This window comes from Cnephaeus nilssonii (genome assembly GCF_951640355.1).
Source record: "Cnephaeus nilssonii genome assembly, chromosome: 4".
Classification (NCBI taxonomy): domain Eukaryota; kingdom Metazoa; phylum Chordata; class Mammalia; order Chiroptera; family Vespertilionidae; genus Cnephaeus; species Cnephaeus nilssonii.
In genome coordinates, this window is record NC_137075.1 from 14,520,568 (window position 1) to 14,540,387 (window position 19,820).

General features: G+C 39.1%; 1 protein-coding gene across 2 annotated transcripts in view; it reads left to right on the top strand.

The window, feature by feature from the left end:
- The first annotated feature begins 3,699 nt into the window (after positions 1-3,699).
- RAB18 (RAB18, member RAS oncogene family) overlaps positions 3,700-19,820 on the top strand; it is a 37,996-nt gene continuing 21,875 nt past the window's right edge. The window contains exons 1-3 of one of the 2 annotated variants that reach the window (XM_079769868.1): positions 3,700-3,912; positions 8,601-8,656; positions 14,889-14,950. In XM_079769868.1, coding sequence (XP_079625994.1) covers positions 3,845-3,912; positions 8,601-8,656; positions 14,889-14,950 — 186 coding nt within the window. In that variant the 5' untranslated portion in view covers positions 3,700-3,844. The remainder of the gene's footprint in view (positions 3,913-8,600; positions 8,657-14,888; positions 14,951-19,820) is intronic. The other variant, XM_079769867.1, reaches the window with a different exon arrangement.

Genomic DNA, 19,820 nt, shown 5'->3' on the forward strand with positions numbered 1-19,820 from the left:
GCCTGCCTGATTGCCCCTAACCACTCTGCCTGCTGGCTTGCTCACCCCCAACTGCCCCCCACCGCCGGCCTGATCACCCACAACTGCTGTCCCATCCTGGCCTGATCACCCACAACTGCCCTCCCCTCTTGGCCCCTAACCGCCTCTACCTCGGCCCAGCCACCATGGCTTTGTCCAGAAGAATGTCTGGAAGGTTTCCTGGAAGGTCTCCCAGTCTAATTAGCATATTACCCTTTTATTAGTATAGATAGAGGCCTGGTGCATGGATGGGGGCCAGCTGGTTTGCTCTGAAGGGTGTCCTGGATCAGAGTGGGGGTTCCCTTGAGGGACAGGGTGGCCTGGGCAAGGGGCCTGTGATGGTTTGCAGGCCGGCCATGCCCCCATTGGGGTGGGGGTCCCCACTGGGGATGGTGCTGGGCTGGGCAAGGGGCTGGGGCAGTTTGCAGGCCCGCCACGCCCCCATGGGGTAAGGGTCCCTGCTGGGGGGGCATGGCCAGCCTGAGTGAGGGGCTGAGTGCTATTTGCAGACTGGTCACACGCCCCATCAAGAACCCTCACTCCCTGGGGGCGTGGCCAGCCTGGGTAAGGGGCTGAGGGTCATTTGCAGGCCCCTCCCTCGGCAACCAGCCTGGGCAACAGCCACCCAAGTCCTCCGCTCACAGGCCCCTCCTAAGGCAGCCAGCCCAGGCGGGTGGGAAGTTGGCTTCCTCGGTTGCCAGGGGCAACCCAAGCCTCCCACCTGCTCTGGCTGGCTCTGTGGCCGCCACCATCTTTGTCCCGCTAATTTGCATACTCACTCCTGATTGGCATCATGAAGGTACGGTCAATTTTCATCTTTCCCTTTTATTAGTGTAGATATTTTTTCTTAGCTAGTTAATGCATTAAGGGAGAAAGCCGATACTAAAGTTATCATAAATAGAAAGTGGGAGAATGTTATACCAATAAAAGACCAAAATAGCAAGAGTGGACAGATTCAGTCCCGTTTATCAACAAGGAGAACCTAATCTAAAGAAGAAGGACACAGACTTGCTTTGGAACAGGATAGTGGGAAGGTTAGTTACAGAGCCAGGTAGTTCTAAGAATTATCTCAGAACTAGAGAAAAGGAAGAACAAGACCCAGCCCACCGGAAAAGAGGCTGGCAGGAAGGAAGCTGGAAGCAGGTTCCAGCCAGCTGGCTTGGTGTACCCATAGGGCATGGAGTTCTCAGGTACTCTAGATAAAAGATAGATAGGTATGGGCCCAGACTTGCCAAGTTGTGTATTTTTCAATTCTTTTTGGTACTGGAACTGTAGACATACTTAACATAAGCACACTTAGGTGAGAGCAGCAGGATAAGTAATTTTGATGTGGTGCTGGGCTAGCCAATCATAGGTTTAGGCTTGGGAGAGGGTCGGTAGCCTATTCCTAAATGGATATTTCTTTGACAATATAACTGGGTTAAGAAATGGTTTGGGATAAACCCTGACAATTCCCTCCATGTATACCAATGATTATGAATGGCACATCATAAAGTAAATAATTATGTTTTAAATACATTAATAAAAGATATTCTGTTGAAGTGTGAGCTTTTGACATGGTAGATTATCCTTTGTTACTCAATAGATCTAGCTGCGTGAGTAAAGTACAGGGCCAGAAATTCCAAAATTGAAAAGCCACTGATCAAAGGGTCAAGTTTCAGGGAAGAGGAAGTAAATATACTCCACCCTTTCTCTCCCACTGAATGAATCTATAAAATTTGCAAAGAATGTATGGAGCCACCATTTGAAGACTCTGAAAAGTAGATAGTAGCATGTGGCTTGGGGAAGGGCAGAATTTGAAATACCACAGAATCAGCAGAGAGTTTACCAACCCCCCACCCCCCCTTATATCTGCTATCTCAGCTCAATGCACTGGAAGTGGGCAACGGAGCACAAAAAGAGCTCCGGGAGAAGTCTTCTTGCAGTGACTTAAGAGTGGAAAACGTAACTTCGAACTCAGAGAGAATGAGGTTAATATCCAAAATATGTAAAGTACTCATACAGCTCAACAAAAGGGCATACCAATGAAAAAATAACCAGAAAACCTGAATAGACATTTCTCCAAAGAGGACATACAAATGGCCAAGAAACAGATGACAAAATGCTCCATCACTAATCATCAGAAAAATGCAAATTAAAACAACAATGAGATATCATCTCACACCTGTCAGAATGGCTATCATAAAAAAATCAACAAAACAAGTGCTGGTGGGAATACAGATTGCTGCATCCACTGTGAAAAACTGTATAAAGTTTCCTCAAAAAATTAAAAATGGAACTTCTGTTTGACCCAGCAATCCCACTTCTGGGAATATAGCCTAAAAACCCCAAAATACCAATCAGAAAGCATATATTCATCCTATGTTCATAGCAGTGTTATTTATAATAGCTAAGATTTGGAAACAACCCACGTACCCATTAGTAGATGAGTGGGTAAAAAGCTGTGGTACATTTATACCATGGAATACTACGCAGCTGTATAAAAGAGGGAACTCTTACCCTTTGGGACAGCATGGAAAATATGCTCATTGGAATAAGCCAATCTGAGAAAGACAAATGATCTCATTTATTTGTGGAATCTAATGAACAAAACGAATTGACCAACAAAAGAAGACCTGAAGCATGGAGGAATGGAACAGACTGACAAACCTTGAGGTGGGGTTGGGTGGGTAAGAAGAGATAAATCAATGAACTTGTATACTTATGTACATAGCCCATGGACATGGGCAATAGGGTAGTGAAGACCTGGTGGGGAGGTAGGGGCTGGGAGGAGGGAGGTAAAGGAGATAAAGGGAGATATCTGTAATACTATAAACAATAAAAATATATTAATAAAAGAAATAACCTTGGGTGAGGATTTAAAAAAAAGAAAGGTGAGCAAGAGAATCTTACAAAAAACCGGGAAGTGGCCAAGAAGTAGTAAAAAAATTTAAGAGACTATAGTGTTGCCAAAGTGGGTCGATGATGTTCCATGCGTCATCAATAAATCCAGGCCTGGTTCTTAAAATTTTATTTTTAATTTTTTAATCTTGTTGTGAATAGTACCATGCAACCGTCTCAAACTTTTTGTGTTGTACAAATTATTGTATACTTTTACAAATATTGAGGACTCTAAAGAGCTGGTATGTGGCTATGTTGTTAATATTTATTCCAAAATTTAAATATATGTATTTATTTATTAGAAAAATAGACCTATTATTAGTTGACTTATATATTTATAAAAATAATTATTTTCTTTATTAAAATTTTTTAAAAATTAATTTCAGAGAGGAAGGGGGGAGAGAGAGAGAGGAACATCAATAATGAGAGAGAATCATTGACAGGCTGCCTCCTGCATGCCCCCTTCAGGGGATGGAGCCCGCACCCTGGGCATGTGCCCTTGACAGGAATCAGACTAGGGATCCTTCAGTCCGCAGGACAACGCCTTATCCACTGAGCCAAACCAGCTAGGGCTGACATTTTGAATAGATTATTATTCTCCCCCATCGCAGCGCTTTCTCAAGTCCAGCAGGGAAGCAGGGTTAGATTAGGGTTGGGGAGCAGAAAGAGCCTGAGCAGTCAGTGAACGCACACCCGGCTTCCCCCATCTGCGCTTGCGCAAAAGATGCGGGGGGGGGGGGGGGGGGGGGAGGGGGGCGGGCGGTGACTCTAGGTTTGCGCAGACGCAGAACTACCTCAAGGCGGAAGTAGGGCTTCAGCAATTCCAATATCCCCCGAGAAAGGAAGGTGGCGGCCGCGGAGCAGTGCGCGCGCACGGGCAGCTCTCCCTGGCGAAGGGTTAAGGGCCAGACAGGGGCGGCTGGGCTCGGAGCCGACGCGGTTCAGGATGGAAGAGGACGTACTGACCACCCTGAAGATCCTCATCATCGGCGAGAGTGGCGTGGGCAAGTCTAGGTGAGGCGGGGCTGCGGGCCGTGCCCGGGCCGGCGGGGCCTTTTCTGCCGCCGTCTCTCCGCGAACGGAACGGTAACCGGCGGCCGGCTCCGCTCGCGCCCTGCGGGGTCTCTCCGCAGCTCACGGCCCGGAGGCCTCTGCGCCCCGCGCCGCCCTGGTTCAGGGCGTCCGCCAGGCCCGAATTCTGTGGGTCGCTTTCCGTCCCGTCTCACCGAGAAAACAATTCCCAGGGCCGGCCGTTTGCTGCCCAGGAGCACAGGGCGTGGCGGGCAGGTCCGGGCCCAAGTCCGGCCGAGGTTAGGCCCGAGTCCTGCCGAGCGCGAGAGGTTGTCTAGGCCCCTGTCACCCCGCGAGTGAAGCATTGTCATTTGATCACTTTGGGATGTCTCCGGGCTTTGTCTAAATATGTTCTTCGCAGGAAGTTTCGTGGCACCTTAGGTCGTATTCTTGGCCTATTTTGGTGCACCCCATTGCATGCACACACACACACACACACACACACACACACACACACAGACATACACACACACACACAGAGTATAGATAATGAGTGAGCTGTGAAAGAACTCATTGGTCTTCTGACTACTTGAGTAAACCCCTAAGATGACAGAGCTTAAGGTGTAGGCCACCTTTAAAAAGAAAGGGTAATTGTTATAGTTCTCATTCTGCCACATCACACAGAGGTAGGAGAACAAATTAGGGCATGCCTTTTCTTTCTTGACACTTTCTTGGGGAAATAACATTGACAGTTGTTCGAGTGGAGTCTAAAGTAAGATGGGGAGCTGGGTGGGTATCACAAGCGGGAAGTGATTTCATCCAGGTCTTAGAACAGAGTTCTCCCAGTGAAGTTATTCTTGCCATTTGATTGTGAATAGGTTATAGGGTATATTCTAGGGTGCCTTGATCTTTAAACAGTATTCAAATTTCAGGAGTGGCAAGCAGTTTCACAGTTTAGCAATACCTCCTGATAAACTTATCTTTGAAGTTACTTCATAAAGTCTTACGTTTTTAGATACCTCAGTTTGACATCTTATTCTGTAATACATTCTGAAATTTTTTATATTTTTAAAATATGACAACACATTTTCATAGTTTTCCTCATTTAATGTGCTCTGTATATATTGGAATAAGGGACTTGCACATAAGACATAAGGAATAAATTACTGAAACACTATGGGCTACCCAAAAAGTATGGTGTGTGTGTGTGTGTGTGTGTGTGTGTGTGTATGTATGTATGTGTGTGTGTGTGTTTAGGGCTGAATAAAATAACTTTGTGATCACCATCTATTATGTTTGAGCGTTAAAAAGTTAGTTAACATATTGAATATTGTCTTAATAGGAATTCCATAGCCTTGTAACCTTTCTTTTTTTCTTGAGATCTGACCCTTATTTAAGTTAAGGCCTCTGAAATTGCTGATTTTGAAGTCATTAATAGTTGAATGTCATTTCATGTGGTCCAACCTAATACATGGTTGGTTGGCACTTCTTCTAAATGTATTGGATAGATGACTAGTTAAGCTGTGTTATAATTTTCTGGAAGGTTAACTGGAAGTACAGTGTTTACATAATTGTGGTTCTTCCTCTAGACTAGAGTAAAATTTGTTAAGTGTAATTATTGGCTTCTTTGGTTCCCTTCTCTCATACAAACTTACTTGGATCTAATCTGCTCCCAAATTTTTTCTCAGTACTTCGTGGTGAGTTATCAATTGCTCACTACGAAGTTTTAACACTTTTAACTGTCTCTTTCAAGGAAGGATTGCATTTAGGAAGAAAGCTGGTTTATTTTTTGTAGCTAGATATACATTATTGTATCTGTAATGTGTAATGGAAAACAACACTTATCTTTCTGGATAAGATGAGAGTAAATAACTCTACTAAAATGGGAGCCTATGCTTTTTAAGGTGAGTTAGTACAAAAACATATGTCATGGGTATAATCTTAAAGGCTTGTTCTAACCAGTAGTTCATTTATATTTCTTTAGAGATTTAGAGTTAGTGGAAATGAGCTATCACTTGTGTTGTTAAGAAATCATTGCACAACAAAGGATATCTTAACTAATTCAAATTAGTGGGTTACATTTTCAGTTTATTTTAGACTCTTGCAGTGTAATGAACATGTATGTTAGGAGCCAGGAGATTAGGATTAAGAGACTAGTGTTGCCACTTGGTGTGACCTTGTGTGTGATACTTCAACACTCTAGACTTTCATTTCTTCATTTGAAAAATGAAGTTGGAATAGAAATCTCTCGAACCCTATTTAATGTTAAATGTATAAGATTATTTGATTCTAGGGCTAGCCAGGGTGAAATAAAGAAGTTGAAAAGTGTTTCCGAGACTAGAATGGATTCTAGAGGTCTATTATCCAAGTTGCTATCCCTCCTCCGTCCCTTGTATCCCCATCCTTTTTGGCTAATTTAATTTGCAAGTTGAGAAATGCAGATTAGTTATAATCACACTATTTATTATAAATTTGATCTCCTCTTAGCGGCGTTGTGGTAGTTACTCCTTCCATCTTTAGCTCTGCATGGAGAGTGTTTTGCTTCTTTTATGAAAATATGAAAGCTTACTAGTAGACATACACTCTTTAGAGCACTGGTTCTTAATCATTTTCAAGTTGTGGATTCCTTTCAAAATCCAGTAGAGACATGGACTCTCTGCCTACAAGAATGCATGCATAGAATTTTGGATGCATTTTGAGCTACCAGTGTATCCCTGGCTAAGATCTGCTGATTTATATTAAGAGCCTGTTTTAAAATTTGTTGCTTTGCACCATACTAAATCCTTGCCTTTCCTGACAAAGTATCATTGAAGACAAGGGATATTGTAAGGATTAGCAATTAACATAAGAAAAACCCCTGGCTCCTTGTCTGGCACATTGTCTATGTTCAGTAAATAATAGCCAGTACCATTGTTATTTATATTATTCAGGTATTGTCATTATTACTACTACTGCTGCTGTATAAGGTTATATTAACCTATGTTTTTATAATGATATTTTCTGTGGTGACCAAGTATAGACACATACCTTTTCTAATCTTAAATTATGGATAATGGAAATTTTTAATGACATTTTCACTTATATTATTTAAAGTTTAATGTTGCAGAGAGAAGAAAATTTTTGTAAGTAGTCTTTTAAGATTCTTAATTACTGCTCTGACCTAACTCATGTTGAAAGTAAGTAAAAATAGTTATAGTCATGTGGGTTCAATGTTAAGTAGAAAAATCTACAATTTGACTCTTCTTTGCTTTTGTGGTGCTGATTTTTATGGTAAACACAAGAAAGCAAAATCAAGAAAAGGACAGTTAATCCTTCAAATACAATCAATGATACTGGGTTTAGGAATTCTATGTTTTGCAATATACTCTGTGGACCAAAAAAAAAAAAAAAAAAAAAAAAAATCTCTAACAGCAATAATTGCAGCCTATAGAAATATTTTTGTACAACTCAGACATCTGATATCTGTTGCCTTGATTTTATTAATGCAAGCAGTTCAATAGAACAGTCTTGTCCTACTTTAGGAGGTAATGTGAGGGAAGATTGATTAATTGTATAAATCTAGGGCTTTAACGAAAGCTTAGGCTTTATTTTTGAAGAGCTTCTAATAACTGACCCTTCTACCTCATCCTATGTAATAAAACTCTAACATGCAAATAGACCGAATGTCAGAATGACCAGTCACTATGATGCACTATGACTCCCACAGGGGGAGTGTCGCTCAGCCAGAAGACGGGCGCCTCCGCTGCAGGCGGGTGGTAAGAAGTGAGGGGTCCTGGACTGCGAGAGGGCGCAGGCAGGGCTGAGGGACCCCACACCCAGTGCACGAATTTGTGCACCGGGCCTCTAGTATTAAATAAAATAATCTTAGGAGATGTAAAAATCTTAGAATATTCTTCTACACTGGTATCTTTTGCTTTCATTTCACCCCTTTTTAATTTCTTTACCATTTTCTAGTTTAATTCTTCATTAATCTCATCATAACTATGGCAGTTGTCTCCTGTTGATTTTTTTTTTTTTTTTTTTTTTTTTTTGCTGGCATAACTTTTCAAAATGTAGAGCAGTTCTTGCCTTTCCTTTCTTTAAAACTCTTCAGTAGCTCCCTATTGCCTACTTGATTTCACATACCCTGCATATCATTTGCCAGCATATGTGTACTCTGGACATCTGCCCTCACTTTTTACTAGTATATCCTTTTATCCCACTTAGGTAGTGGTCATACTATGTATTACAAAATGCTAGACATTCACACCTTTCTGTTTTTATTTAAATTCAGAGTGGATTACACATCATATTTTTTAAAAAATTAATTTGTTTTATTTAGAGAGACTTATTTTTCTCCCTTTTGTCCATATCAGTTAAAGCATCACATGTTGCTATATCATTTTCTTAGAAGGTTATACCAGGAAAGTTACAACAAACAAACCTTTTCACACTTGGGGAATTGTATAAGGAAGCATGAGGAATATGTTTTCTAATACGAACTACTTTGTTCTGGGGATTCTTTAATTGCCTTTCCAATAATTTAATCCATCTGTGTATACCTACACTGAGGTAATATTTTGGGAACAGACCTACATCAGCTATTCCTATTGCATCTATTTGTGGCTAAATATAACAACCATGAGCACATTTATCAAATGATTAGAAAGAAAAGTCAAATTTTTAATCTGTCTTTTTAACATCTCTTTTAGCCTGCTCTTGAGGTTCACAGATGATACTTTTGATCCAGAACTTGCAGCAACCATAGGTAAGCCTGTGCTTAAAAATTCAGTAGAATTGTCAAATATTATCTTGTCTTCAGGCTGTTTAATTTAACTCCCCCTACCCTTCTTTCTCCACCCCATTACTTCTATGTTTGTTGAAATCTTATTTGTCTTACAAAGCTTAACTTTGATGTCATTAAATTTCTGAAGCCTTTGTAGCTCTCACCAAGTAAAAATAACTTCCTAATCTATTGTCTCATGACACTGTGTTAACACTGTGTCTTATGATTATCTGCAAACACAGTTACATTCCTGTACTGTAGATGGTCTTTTATTCAGCAGCAGTCAATTATTAGAATATTTATTGTATGCCAGGCACTATCCTAAGAGATGGGGTTATAATGATGAATAATACAGATTTGGTCTCTGTCATCATAGACCTAACAGTGTCACATTACAGTAGAATGGGTTAATTTGGTATTTTTAGCATTGCTACAGTATCTGGCATGAATTCTGAACTCAACATACTTATCAATATTAGTTATTAAAGATTGTTAGGAGCAGTGATACCTGAGTGCCTTTTTAAAATGAAATTTTGATTGCCTGAGAGTGGTTTGTTGCATGAGCTTCTTAGAATATATGAAAAGATAGAGCTAAATATTTTGGTATCATATGTTTAGGGGGTAGATGACAATATAATGATATCAAGAAATAGCTTGTCATAATTGAAAGAGCTGAGTCAGAGCAAGATAGTAGTCTGGGCTCTGACTTGAAATAGTTGTGATCTTGATCAAGGCATTTAACTTCATTGCCTTAATTTGAAAATGGAGAAGTTTTGGTGAGAGAGAGAGTACATTTTTCTTCCAGCTCTAAAATTTTATGATCTAATGAGTAGAATGTAGTAAGGATGATCCTAGCATTGTTGTTAGGGAAAATGGTTTCTCTGAACTGGCTTCATTTGTTTTCACTTACTGTGTGTCTGTTTATATTTATTTTTATTTATTATTTTTTAATCCTGAGGATAATTTTCCATTGATTTTTTTTTTTTTTTTAGAGAGAGTGGAAGGAAGGGAAGAAGGGACAGGGGTGAGAGAGAGACATCGATGTGAGAGAGACACATCGATTGGTTGTCTCCCACACGAGTCCTGACCCACACCCCACCTGGATTGAGCCTGCAACCCAGGTACATGCCCTTGACCTGGAATTGAAACCAAGACCTTTTGGTCTGCTGGCTGATGCTCTAACAACTGAGCCAAAACAGCCAGGGCTATATTTATTTTTTAAAGAAAAGCTGTAAAAATGGTACAAAGAATTCCTGTATATCTTACTCAAATTCCCCAAATGTTAATATTTATCACATTTGCTTTATCGTTCTCTTTGTCTACATACAGTGTTCTTGCCTTTTTCCAAATTGTTTGAGAGTAAATTGCAGATCTTATGCCTTTAACCTCTAAATGCTTTATTATGTATTTCCTAAATGATCATAGATACAATTCTGCTGTATACAGACAAATTTCATCAATTATCCCATTAATGTTTTATATAGTAAAAGTAAAAGAATTGGTTCTGGTCCAGGATCACACATTGGATTTAGTTGTGATTTCTCTTTAATCTCTTTTAATCCAAACAGTTCTTAAATCTTTATCTTTCATGGCTTTGACATTGTTTTTGAAACAATGTTTATTTTTCAATTACAGTTGACGTACAGTATTATATTAGTTTCAGGTGTACAACCAGTGATTAGACATTTATATAACTTATGAAATGATCACCCTGCTAAATTAGTACCCATCTGACATCATACATAGTTATTACAATACTAGAGCCCTGATGCATGAAATTTGTGCATGGGTAGGATCCCTAGGCCTTCTTCCCCGACTGCCAGCTGCAGGCCAGAGCCTTCCTTCCCTGGCTGCTGGCTGCCGGCCAGGGCCTTTCTTCGTTCTGTGCTGCCCCCTGGTGGTCAGCGCACGTCATAGCGAGCAATCGAACTCCCGATCTCCTGATTGAACTCCCGAGGGGACACTTTGCATTTTAGCCTTTTATATATATAGAACAAGAAGAAGATTATTGCTGTTATGTAACTGAGATAGCATCAGATCCCACAGATTAAGGGTTCAGCCCTATGGGACTGCTCACTTCCCCTATTCCCACTTCATATGCCCACTCCCTCCTCCCCACCACTTCAGATGCCAGTGGAAATCCCAGGTTGTCACCCGTGCTTCTGACTGACCGGCTATACATGGGGTGTTCCTACAACCCCCTCCTTGGTCTTAAGATGTCAGTCACAAGTTCAAGTTGTCACCTGTACTTATGACTGATAAATCAGAGTTTCCCTGGAGTCCCTCCTCAGGTTCAATTAATTTGCTAGAGCAGCTCAGAGAAACATTTTACTTATTAGATCACTGGTTTATTATAAAAGGAACAGGCAGATGGAAGAGATGCATAGGGAAAGATGTGTGGGAAGGGGTTATAGAGCTTCCATGCACCACTCTTCCCAAATCTACGTGGAAGCTCTTGGAACTTCCCTCCTTTTGGGTTTTTATGAAGGCTTTATTACATAGGGAAGATTGATTAAATCATTGACCATTAGTGAGTGTTTTAACCTCCAGCCCTTCTCCCCTCCCCAGAGGTCAGGGGTGGGTCTGAATGTCCCAATGTTCTAATCACAAGGTTGGGTCCCCTGGAAACCAGCCCCCATCCTTAGATAGAGTCTAAAAGCCAATTCATAAACATTTCTGCAAAGAAGCCTTTAGAATTTTTTTTTAAAGATTTATTTAGAGTGAGAGGAAAGGAGAGGGAGAGAGAGAAACATCTCACTGCCTCCCACATATACCCCAACTGGGGATAAAGCCTGCAGCCTGGGCATGTGCCCAGACTGGGAATCAAACCAGTGTCCTTTTGATGTACAGGGTGATGCCCAACCAGCTGAGCCACACTGGCCAGGGCAAAGCTTTGGGAATTTTTATAGAGATTGTATTGAATCTGTAAATTGCTTTGGGTAGTGTTGTCATCTTAACAATGTTAAGTCTTTCAATCATGAACACAACATGTCTTTCCACTTTTTTATTTCTTTAATTTTTTCAGCAGTGTTTATAGATGTCCGTGTGCAATTTAACCTCCTTGGTTGAATTTATTCCTAAATATTTTATTCTCTTTGACGTTATTATAAATGGAATTTTTTAAAAAATATTCTTTTTGGATTGCTCATTGCTAGTATATAGAAATGCAGCTGATTTTTGTGTGTTGATTTTGTATTCTGCAACTTTGCTGTATTCATTTATTAGTTCTTTTTTTGTATACATGTGGAATAGAATCATTAGAATTTTCTACATATTAAGAATATGTTGTCTGTGAACAAAGATAATTTTACTTCTTCCTTTCCAATTTGGATGCCTTTTATTTCCTTTTTCTTTCCTAATTGTCTGGCTAGAACTTCCAGTACTCGGTAGAAGTGGTGAGCTGACAGGGCAAGCTTCCTTGTTAGCGAACATTTGGAGGTGCTGGGAGGATGATGAGCTTGGAGGAGGGCATGGCACCCATGACTTTATCTACTCCTTTATCACTCTAGCCCAAAACACCAAACTTTTTTTTCTTAATCTTCGGCACACAGAAAAACCTGGCATAGAACCCATTTTGAAATGCATTTTTAGTACCTTATTTGTATATGTAGTGAATTACCAAAAATCATCCAAGAATTACTAATATTTTTTTTATTAGTGACAGGTGTTCTATTAAGCATTAGTATATGATAGTGCTGTTCATCTTAGCTGTGGCTTTCTGAATTAATTGTGACAAGCAAATAAGATCTTTTAAAAGTTTTTTCCCAAGCCTCTTGAACTAATGTTTTCCCTCTGGCCAGTTGGGTAGATAGCGTATTATTTTTTATTCTCTTTAAAGATATGTGGATAGTTACTGTTCATTTAAACCAGATGGCATGTGACATTCCTTTTCCTGAAAAGGAAGAGGTTTTTTTGGGTTGCTGTAAAATCTCATGTGACTTCTTATGAAGATCTTCTCGTTACATAAATTAATATGAATATATTTTTACAGAACTTTAAGCATCCCTCTTGAACGTATGAAGATTCTTCTTTAATTTTTTTTCTTTATTAAGATATTACATATGTGTCCTTATTGCTCCATTGCTCCCCCCCCCCACCCCCCGACTCATGTCCTCACCCCCCTGGTGTCTGTGTCCATTGGTTAGGCTTATATGCATGCATACAAGTCCTTTGGTTGATCTCTCCCCCTTATCCTCGCCCTCCCCTACCTTCCCTCTGAGGTTTGATGGTCTGATTGATGCTTCTCTGTCTCTGGATCTGTTTTTGTTCATCAGTTTATGTTGTTCATTATATTCCATAAATGAGAGAGATCATGTGATATTTATCTTTCTCTGACTGGCTTATTTCGCTTAGCATAATGCTCTCCAGTTTCATCAATGCTATTGCAAATGGTAAAAATTCATTCTTTTTTACCACAGTGTAGTATTCCATTGAGTAGATGTACCACAGGTTTTTAATCCACTCATCTGCTGATGGGCACTTAGGCTGTTTCCAAATCTTAGCTATTGTAAATTGTGCCGCTATGAACATACGGGTGCATTTATCCTTTCTGATTGGTGTTTCTAGTTTTTTGGGATATATTCCTAGAAGTGGGATCACTGGGTCAAATGGGAGTTCCATTTTTAGTTTTTTGAGGAAACTCCATACTGTTCTCCACAGTGGCTGCACCAGTCTGCATTCCCACCAGCAGTGCATGAGAGTTCCTTTTTTCCGCATCCTTTCCAGCACTTGTCGTTTGTCGGTTTGTTGATGATAGCCATTCTGACAGGTGTGAGATGGTACCGCATTGTTGTTTTGATTTGCATCTCTCGGATGATTAGTGACTTTGAGCATGTTTTGGCCTTCCTTATGTCTTCTTTCGAAAGTATTTATTTAGGTCCATTGCCCATTTTTTGATTGGATCGTTTGTCTTCCTTTTGTTAAGTTGTATGAGTTCCCTGTAAATGTTGGAGATTAAACCCTTATCGGTAATAACATTGGCAAATATGTTCTCCCATGCATTGGGCTTTCTTGTTGTTTTGTTAATGGTTTCTTTTGCTGTGCAGAAGCTTTTTATTTTGATGTAGTCCCATTTGTTTATTTTCTCCTTCGTTTCCATTGCCCTAGGAGCTTTATCGCTGAAGAAATTGCTGCTCCATATGTCTGAGATTTTGCTGCCTGTGGATTCCTCTAATATTTTTATGGTTTCCCATCTTATGTTTAAGTCCTTTATCCATTTTGAGTTTATTTTTGTGTATGGTGTAAGTTAGTGGTCTAGTTTCATTTTTTTGCATGTATCTGTCCAATTTTCCCAACACCATTTATTGAAGAGACTGTCTTGACTCCATTGTATGTCTTGCCTCCTTTGTCAAATATTAATTGAGCCTAGTGATTTGGATCGATTTCTGGGTTCTCTATTCTATTCCATTGGTCTATATGTCTGTTCTTGTGCCAGTACCAGGCAGTTTTGAGAACAGTGGCTTTGTAATACAACTTGAAATCTGGTATTGAGATCCCTCCTACTTTATTCTTCTTTCTCGGGATTGCTGCAGCTATTCGGGGTCTTTTTTTATTCCAGATAAATTTTACGTATGAAGATTCTTAATGGGTTGGGCACAAATGTTTTGGTGTGTAAATTGTCTTTTGGAAATTGTGCAGTAGCAAGTAATCATTGATAGGGTTATATAAAACTAATACTGTTTTATAGGATAAAAACAAAGAAAGAATTTATAAGACAAGGAGTGAATGGCTCTTTTATATTTTTATCAGTCCTCCAAGTTGCCTACAGTCAGAATCCGAGTTAAGGGGTTGGTCAGCTATGAACAGTGCTCTTAAGTGTGTAGATGCTTTGGGAGCTTCTGAAAATTGCCCGGCTCCACAGTCAGCCATAGATAGTCTTTTCTCCATTAGCACCATGAATATTCCAACTCTTGGCTACTAATGTGCATATTTAATGCCCACCTTACATTGAATTTTATTTTTTCAATAACGTTTTTATTTTTTCAAGAAGTAAAGGTAGGTCAGTGTTTGAATTCTTCAAGCATCTGGTTTTCATTTATCCTGACTAAATCTTAAGGTGCTGAAATTTACTGATACTTTTCTTTTATCTTTACATCCATAACTCTAAGGACTTGGGGTGTAAATTAGGGCATTTGATAAAGTGACTTTTTATAGGTAATTTATTTTAAAAATATATTTTACTGGGATTCTTACCAAAATTTTTATTTTTTTCAAGGTGTTGACTTTAAGGTGAAAACAATTTCAGTGGATGGAAATAAGGCTAAACTTGCAATATGGGTAAGAGTTTTTAAACTGTATTTCTATGAATATTAAACTGTACTTTTTAAAGAAGCAGATATTGATGTATGTAGTGTTATTGAGGTCTTGTATTATATAACTTTTGGGAAATATGTTGATTAAAGATGAGCAATAAATAGTTATAATTGGGTAACTAGGTAGAAACTTATTTTACTTAAAATTTTAAAATATATAGTCCCTTCTGAATATCGAAAAACAGAACAAAATATTAAAAAACCATCTTGCCTGTCAGAATCATTGTTATTGAATGTATTTCTTTAAAGTTCTAAAAAGGCAGCTTAGACTGAGCTAACATGATATTAAAGACAGTTACTGGGGTGAAGGGGAATGGAGTCATACTTAGAAAAAATAATTTTTCATGTTTGTTAGTATAAATATTTATAAAATTAGAATTTACCAACTTTGGGTTTGTTTATGTCTCTCTATCTTTCTTTTCTCTTTATTTTTACCTAAAGACATGTTTTGTTGATCTAGAGATACGGGAACGGGGGGAGAGAAAAAGAGAGAGAGAGAGAGAGAGAGAGAGAGAGAGAGAGAGAGAGAGAGAGAGAGAGAGAGAGGAGAGAGAGAAGCATTAGAGAGAAGCATTGATGTATGAGAGAAATATTGATCAATTGCCACCCATAGTCGCCCGTACCGGGGACCGAACCTGCCACCTATGTATGTGTCCTGACCAGGAGTCAAACTGGCAAGCTTTCAGTGAACAAGATGATGCTCCAACCAACTGAGCCACACTGGGCAGGGCTGGGTTTATTTTTCATACTGATGCCCAGTTTTTACATACTGGCTCTTTTTTTCATTTTCCTGTGCACCAAACCATTCTGATCCACATTGCTCTGCTAAAAAACCTTCTTCATGGTAATGCTGAATTCTTCATTTTTAAAAATTTTTTACTGAACTTATTGGGATGACATTAGTTAATAATGTTATGTAGGTTTCAGATGTACAATTCTATAATACATCATCAATATATTGTATAGTATGTTCTCCACCCAAAATCAAGCCTCTTTTCATCACCATTTATCCCCCTTTTACCTTCTTATATCTCCTCTCACCCCCCTTTTTCCTCTGGTAATCACCATATTGTTGTCTGTGTCTATAAGTTTTTCTTTTTTCTTAATATTTTCATCTTTTTGACTGGGCCCCCAACACAAACAACCTCCCCATATGACAGCTGTCAGAGTGTTTTCTGTATCTATGAGTTTGTTTCTATTTTGTTTGCTAGTTTATTTTGTTCATTAGATTACACATATAAGTGAAATCATATGGTATTTGTCTTTCTCTGAGTGGTTTATTTCACTTAGTACAATACTGTTCAAGTCCATTCATGCTGTCACAAAAGGTAAGACTTCTTCTTTATGACTGAGTAGTATTCCATTGTGTAAATGTCCCCTGCTTTTTTTTCCCCACTCATCTACTGATGGGCTGCTTCCGAGTCTTAGCTATCTATATATAAGTAAAAGGCTAACTTGACTTGCACATGCGTGATACATATAAAGCTCTCGGTGGCACCAATTGCACGCATGTCATCGTCGATCGTGAATTTGGTTGACCCTTCTATTATAGAGAAAGGGCGAGTAATGATATTAAAATATTTCTTCTAGTTAATTTCCCTTCAATGTGCACAAATCCATGCACCAGGACACTAGTTGTAAATAAAGCTACAATGAACATAGAGGTGCATATACTCTTTTGAATTAGTGTTTCAGGTTTCTTTGGATACATCCCAGAAGTGGAATCACTGGCTCTTAAGGCAGTTTCATTTTTAACTTTTTGAGGAAACTTCACACTGTTCTCTACCATGGCTGTAGCAATCTGCATTCACACCAACAGGGAATGTAGGTTCCCTTTTCTCCACATTCTTGCCAACAGTTGTTTAATGATTTATTGATGATAGCCATTCTGACAGGTGTGAGGTGATATCTCTTTGTTGTTTTAATTTGCATTTCTCTGATGATTAGTGATGTTGAGTACCTTTTCATGTGTCTGTTGGCCATATGTATGTCTTTTTTGGAGAAAGGTCTATTCAGGTCTCTTGCCCATTTTAAAAATTGTATTGTTCATTTTTTTGGAGGTGTTGTATAAGTTCTCCCATTCATTAAGTTGCCTTTTCACTTTGTTGATGGTTTCTTTTGCTGTACAAAAAACATTTTAGTTTGATATAGTTTCTTTTTTTATATTTTTCTTTTGTTTCCCTTGCCCTAGGAAATATTACTAAGAAAAATGTCTGAGACTTTACTGCCTATGTTTTCTGTTAGGATTTTTATAGTTTTGAGTCTTACATTTAAGTCCTTAATTCATTTTGAGTTTATTCTTGTGTATGGTATAGGAAGGTGGTCTAGTTTCATTTTTTGCACATATCTGTCCATCTTTCTTTTTTAAAAAATCTTTATTGTTGAAAGTATTACATATGTACCCTTTCCCCCCCTCGTTGATATCTTCCAGCCCACCCTTGCCCTCTTGTCCAACTTTCTTAACACCATGTATTGAATAGACGTATCTTTATTCCACTTTGCATTCTTGCCTCCTTTATCAAATGTTAATTAACCATAAGGAGTGGGTTTATTTCTGGGCTTTCTATTCTGTTCCATTGATCTATATTTTATGCCAGTACCATGTTGTTTTGATTAGGGCAGTGATGGGCAACCTTTTGAGCTTGGTGTGTCAAACTTCGCCAAAAAACTGAGCATAACTCGGGTAGTGTGTCACTTTGAGGAAAAAAACATTATTTCACAAATGTTTCATCCTCAGGAGCAGCAAATGTTTCATCCTCGGCATGCGGCCGCCTCAGCAGCCGCGTGTCATCAGAAATGGCTATGCGTGTCAGTGCTGACACGCGTGTCATAGGTTCGCCATCACTGGATTAGGGCTTTGTGGTTTAGTTTGATATCAGGTAGCGTGATTTTTCCAACTTTGTTCTTTTTCAAGATTACTGTGGTTATTCAGGGTCTTTGTGGTTCCATGTAAATTTTTTTGTATATTTGTTTTAGTTCTGTGAAATATGCCATTGGTATCTTGAGAAAAATGTGTTGAATCTATAGATTGCTTTAGGTAGCATGGACATTTTTTTTTTCCTCAATCCTCACCTGAGGATATTTTTCTATTGATTTTTAGGGAGAGTGGAAGAGAGACGGAAAGATAGAGAGAAATATCGATGTGAGAGAAACACATCAATTGGTTGTCTCCTGCACATGCCCTAACCAGGGCCCGGGCCAGGGAGGAGCCTGCAACTGAGGTCCGTGCCCTTGACTGGAAACGAACCCTTCAGTCCACAGGCTGACACTCTTGTCCACTAAGCCAAGCCAGCCAGGGCAGCATGGACATTTTAATGATGTTAGTTCTTCCTATCCATGAACATGGTATATACTTTCACTTATTTGTATCTTCTTTAGATGCTTTCTTCAGTGTCTTATAATTTTTTGAGTATAGGTCTTTTATACCCTTCATTAAATTTATTTCTAGGTGTGTTTTCTTATGCAATTGTAAATGGAATATTTTTCTTAGTTTTCCTTTCTGATAGTTTTTAATTGGTGCATAAAAATACAACTGATTTCTGAATATTTATTTTGTATCCTGCTAGTTTACTGAATTCATGTGTCAGTTCTAGGTTTTTTTTTGTTGTTTTTTTTTGGTAGGGTCTTTAGGCTTCTCTATATACAGTATCATGCAATTTGCAAATAATGACAATTTTACTCCTTTTCCATTTGGACGTCTTCTATTTCTTCTTGTTTGATTGCCAGTACTATCCTATATAATAAAACCCTAATATGCAAATTGACCGAACCGCAGAATGCCCAGTTGCTATGACACGCACTGACCACCAGGGGGCAGATGCTCAATGCAGGAGCTGCTCCCTGGTGGTCAGTGTGCTTCCACAGGGGGAGCGCTACTCAGCCAGAAGCCAGGCTCATGGCTGGCGAGCTCAGCAGTGGTGGCGGAAGCTTCTGCCTCCGCTGCAGGTGGGTGGTAAAGAGCAAGGGGTCCTGGACTGCAAGAGGGTGCAGGCCGGGCTGAGGGACCCCCATCCCCCAACCCCAGTGCACAAGTGTCATGCACTGGGCCTCTAGTGTTGCATAAGAGTGATGAAAGCAGACATCCCTATCTTGTTCCTGATCTTAAGGGAAACACTTTTAGTTTTTTCCATTGCGTATGATGTTATCTGTGAGTCTGTCATATATGGCCTATATTATGTTGAGGTATGTTCCTTCTTTCTGTTCCCACTTTTCTGGGAGTTTCTATCCTAATTGGGTGCTGGATTTTATAAAATGCTTTTTTCTGCATCTATTGATATGATCATGTGATTTTTATCTTTCATTTTGTTTATGTGGTATATAATGTTTATTGATTTGCAGCTAATGTACCAACCTTGCATCCTCAGAATAAATCACATTTGATCATGGTGTATGATCTTTTTAATTTATTTCTGGATCCAGTGTGCTAATATTTTGTAGAGGATTTTAGCATCTATGTTCATCAGGAATATTGGCCTATAATTTTCTTTTTTTGTATTGTCTCTATCTGGATTTGGAATCAGGGTAATGCTGGCCTTGTAAACTGAGCTTGTGGGTCTTCCCTTCTCTTGAATTTTTTGGAATAGTTTGATAAAGAAAAGTGTTAGTTCTTTTTTGAATGTTTGGTAAAATTCATCTGTGAAGCCATCTAGTCCAGGACTTTTGTTTGTTGGAAATTTTTTGATTGCTGCTTCAGTTTCACTAAGTTGTAATCTGTCTATTCAGATTCTCTGATTATCATGATACAGTTTGAAAGACTGTATGTTTCTAGGAATTTATCCATTTTGTCCAGATTGTCCAATTTGATGGCATATACTTGTTCATAATATATATATATA